Source organism: Loa loa (assembly GCF_000183805.2).
Source record: "Loa loa unplaced genomic scaffold supercont3.91, whole genome shotgun sequence".
NCBI classification, from domain to species: domain Eukaryota; kingdom Metazoa; phylum Nematoda; class Chromadorea; order Rhabditida; family Onchocercidae; genus Loa; species Loa loa.
The window spans coordinates 144,565-149,773 of NW_018108271.1; the positions used below are offsets into that span (position 1 = coordinate 144,565).

Below are 5,209 nucleotides of genomic sequence, written 5' to 3' on the forward strand. Positions count from 1 at the left end.
TAATAATAATAATAATAATAATAATAATAATAATAATAATAATAATAATAATAATAATAATAATAATAATAATAATAATAATAATAATAATAATAATAATAATAATAATAATAATAATAATAATAATAATAATAATAATAATAATAATAATAATAATAATAATAATAATAATAATAATAATAATAATAATAATAATAATAATAATAATAATAATAATAATAATAATTAGTAATAACAATAATAATAATAATAATGATAATAATAATAATAATCATTATTACATTATTATGAATAAAACAGTATTACTGCAAACTAAGGATATCCTAGCAAGTAACAGTACAAATAGAGCAGTTATAAATAATTATTTATAAAATGATCACCATCATATATCAGAATAATTAAAACTATCATTATTAATTATTTCGTTGTTATCACTAACATTGTTAAATTATTACTGCCATTATCATTGCTCTCGTTTTTAATTTGCTTGTTCGTTAGTGATGTTATCGTCATTATTATCATTATTATTCACTTATATTGTGAATGCTAATCATTAATTTGATTTTATGTTTCCTTAATTACCACAATTTATCACATTTTTTGCATGATTATTACATTTTGATTAATAATTTTAATCTTGTTACAACGAAAAGTAATTTTATCCTTTTACCATCTCACTTGAAATCCATGCATAATTGTCACAAACATAAAATTCCCTAATTTAGCTAATTTCCATTTCCTTTTACCATACTAATACAAGTGGTATTTTGATGCGAAGAAAGAGAGAGAAAGAGGAAGAAAGAAAGAAAGAGAAATAGACAATAATTAGTATGAAAAATGGCGCCTTAACTACAACAAATTGGGGCCGAATTACGGTAGTTAAATGTTCGAGAGATAAGAAATTTTTATGATAGATATGATGAAAAAGAGGGGAAAGAGAATGACAAAGTTAGGCAACGGTTATTGATGATAACAAAGGCAATTGGTAAGGATGTATATTCATTCGGGTAACGTTTTTAATGAAGGTATGCTTAATGAACGTTCTCTTGAAAGCCTTATTTGCCTTACTTAAGTGCCTGTTTGCATCAAAATTAAGAATTAGCAAAGAAAAGCCGCAGAGACTAATTTTTCTCTTTTATGTCTATTGAATAAGCTAATTAAGATAGAGAAAGAACAACTTGATCTGAACTGATCTAATCATATTCATGAAAATGGATCATCTCTCATTCTCATCCAACCTTCTTTTAATATTAAAATTAACACTTCTATTATTTATCATTTCTGTCAGTTATTTATTAAGAATATTAATCTGTAAATTCTACGGTATATAACAATAATTTAATCAATGAGAAATTTATGTGCAACATGCTTGAATATGATTTATATAAATTTAAGAAAAAAAAATTGATTAGTAAATTATATTGGAAATTCAGAAAAGAAAATGTATGAAAAGAAATTAAATTTTAAATTACAAGAAATTTACAGGCATATGTTGCTGATTGTTGTTGTAAGGTTTGTAATGCTCCACGATTTATATGAAAACGTCGAGCAACATCACCAAGTGGACATTCTCTTATCAGATCGAAAAGTGCCAATGCAGAAAGAAAACGTAAATGTACCTGAAATATTATTAAAAGAAAAAAAAATGAATTTACAAATATAAGCATTTCATAGTAAAAATAATACCACATATTATAAAATGATGATAAATATCATAAATTATTAATATAAGAAATTGAAAATAAATCATAATAATTATAATAATCGAATTATTGATCGAAATATGATGACAATATGATATGCAACAAATAATTCATTTGTCAAAAAAACGATTATGAGTTCAAATCTTTATATTTTACACTTTTTTTTTTAATTGATACAAATTCTGTTGCACTATAAATTAACATCCAATGTAAATAGAATTATATGTAAGTAAGATTAATTGCTGTTAAAATAGGATGAGTAAATTTGAGTGAATACCTGCATATTGCCTGTTTTGGAGGCTTGTCTGCCTTGAATCTTACCAAGAATAAAACTATCGAGAATACCAATCATTTTACCAACTCTTTGCAATCTGCTAGGTAATTTAGACCAAATATTATAGTAAACATTCCAATCGATGTAATTTATCCAAATGGAATCATTATGGAGTGGCGTCACCTCAAATTATGGTGCTGTATCGTGTTGATACATATATATATATATATATATATCGTGATAGCTTGAAATATCCATCCTCTTTTCCCTAACGAATGATGATCCATTTCAGCTTAATTCTCTTGTGCTCAAGAAACTGCTTATTTCATGTTTTGCAATTCACCGAACAAGAACTACTGGAATTATTGGTAATTTCAAGGAAGAAGTGAGAAAAACTCGGAAAAATTACCAAATAAAGTAAATGAAGCTCGTTATCTAAAGCTAAGGAACGCATGGCCTTTTCAAGATCATCATAAACTTGTAATGCAATATCAGGTGACAATGATGACGTGAATACAGCTCGGCCTAACTGAGTCCCACACAGACCTTCAATTGCACAATTTTAGTTTGCAAAATGAGTGAGACAAACGAAAAATTCTTACAACATAAAAAAAAAACAGCAAAAAATTGTATTAAAAAAAGCAGTGATAAAATAGTGGTAGCATTGATGCTATTCAAATCTTTATTACGCTGAAAGGTACTAATTATTGATTGGGTGCGAAAAATTAGATTTATCACTTTTAAAGACACTAATTATCAACTAGTTATAAAAAAAATAGTTTAAATTTAGTTGATAAACTAAAAATGACACAATTAATACCGAAATCTTTTTGATGACAAATTAATTTTTTTGCAATGAGGAAATTAAGCTCATCCTTTATCGCCAATTTCCTTTCGAAAAACAATAGTGATAGCAAATTTTCCAGATCATTTTCATCCTTACAAAGACCACCGCATACTGCCTATAATCATACTTGTTGTTCGATTGGGAAAATGATCACTGTGACAATTATAAGTTATATTAGAATTTAGAGCAAATTATTATAAATTATTACTGATTAATATTTGCAAATTATTACGATATGTTACTAATTAATATTTGCAAAATACCTGAACGATTAAGTGTAAAGAAAGAATTTTTTACAAAAAGAAAGAAAAAATGATAAGAAAAAATTTTTACAAACAGGAATTATTGATAGATCGAAAGAAAAAAAAAATGAAAATATTTGATGAACTCACATTAAAAAATTGTGGAAGAAAAACGAAAAATGAAAAATTGCAAAATCCAAATTAACCTCAATAATTAATTTAATTCGTTGTCTTCGAACTTCATATCTATGAGCGAAAATTGCTTTTTGTTGAATAACTTGTTGTACTAAATCTAACTGATTCTTGCTACATACCACAATACTTTCACCTGAAATTGCAATATTTCATATGGATACATTCAACTTGTTATTCATTTCTGAATCATTCAGTAACATTCCGGTTTTTGTCCTTCGAAACAACGATAACTACCTCAATTAATAATTTTGAACATTTTACGTGTTCACAAATTCTTCAAGTTTAAATCGTTACACAAATTCGTGTAATAAAATGACAGTTTATCAAATCAATTGTCATCAACACATATAGTAAATCAAATGTTCCAGTTCATAAAAAAAAAAGTCCCCGAGAAATACCTTATAATGCATTGCTTTTCATTAGTTTATCACTTAATTCAATCGTAAACAATGGTATGCTAAAATTCAACCGATTTAATATCAATCATTCAAAGAAGACTTATCATAATGATAACTATTTATCATTTTTATATTACTTTGCTATCGTTTGTAAAATTAAAGATAAAAATTGAAGATGAGAATGCAATATTAAAGATTTTGATAAATTTTATTAAATTTATTTATTAAATTTACCATTTTTTTTTTTTTTTGAAGAAAAAGAGGAAGAAATTGTAACTATTGACAAAAATTTCAAACAGATAGAATTTTAAATGTTGAAATTATTGATAGAGATTTGTTAGATAAGAAACAAAAAGCATTATCAAAAGACTTGGTTTAAAAAAAAAACAATTAACAATACTGTAATTAATGAATCATAAACGATCCATAGTCTTTTGATGATCTTTTCTTCTGCTAAATTCAACTAGTAATAGCCTTTAAGCGCTAATAACAGCAATTGCATTAAAAATAAATGTTGAAGAGCCAATTTAATTATTGCATTCTTATCTTGTCTAATACGTTTGTAAATGTTTGCATGTATAGGCCTATTAATTGATGCTTTTCTGCATTTAATTAAACTCTAAAAAAAATAAGAAAAAACTTGACATCATTCTTAAGCAATAAAAGGATTTTCATTGCTATTGCTATTACATTATAGCCATTGTTGGAGTTATTATTGTTATTGCTATTATCACATCTATATTGTTGCTCATCTATTATATTATATTATTTAATTACTATTATATCACATCACTATTATCGACACCATTATTATCAAAAGTTAATATGTCTTCATATATAATATGTCTTCATATCTTTAGTTAAATTAATGATAATGAGACGATGGTGGTGATAATGATGATGATCATAAGGATTAGTAATTAATTTCATCAGTATTATTCCAATTACTTCTTTCATTTGTTCAACACTCCATTTTCACACAATTTTCAGCACTGCTCAATCAATTTAACAAACACATCCTACATTACAAGGCATTTTTGCAGAGCATAATGGACTTTTTGTATATTTTAAATTTAAATTCCTCCTTTCTTATTTGCTCTTTCTCTCTTCACTTCCTTTAATCCATCCTTTTTCTTGTATTATCTTACCTTCGAATAACACTAACATATACAAATTTATGCACATATATTCGTATTTACACTCCTTTCTCCCTATGTTAAGGAACAAAAGAGGTGTGCACATTTTGATTGGTTATAAAAGAACACTGAAATGAATCGGATTGGTTGCTTTCGCTCCGCCTTTTCAAGTACCGCTTTAATCATACGGTAATTAAAGGATGATAAGAGCAACGATGGCACTTTTACCACACCATTAGGCATCTTAGTTCCTATTTATTCCTTAAGAAGTGCAAGTTTATCTAACTGTTTATTTGGCCATCTAACATTTGGATATATATATATATATATATTCCTTAAGAAATGTAAGTTTATCTGTTTATTTGCCCATCTAACATTTGGACATATATATATATATATATATATATATATATA

General features: G+C 25.6%; 1 protein-coding gene across 1 annotated transcript; it reads right to left on the minus strand.

The window, feature by feature from the left end:
* Window positions 1–1,463: 1,463 nt before the first annotated feature.
* On the minus strand, window positions 1,464–3,600 carry LOAG_12396 (hypothetical protein; the record flags this gene model as incomplete). Its single annotated transcript, XM_020448538.1, has 6 exons — window positions 1,464–1,619; window positions 1,981–2,160; window positions 2,387–2,523; window positions 2,798–2,939; window positions 3,273–3,394; window positions 3,558–3,600. The coding sequence occupies 6 exons, from the start codon at window positions 3,598–3,600 to the stop codon at window positions 1,464–1,466; spliced, it is 780 nt and encodes a 259-aa protein (XP_020301327.1).
* Between the last annotated feature and the right edge of the window lie 1,609 nt (window positions 3,601–5,209).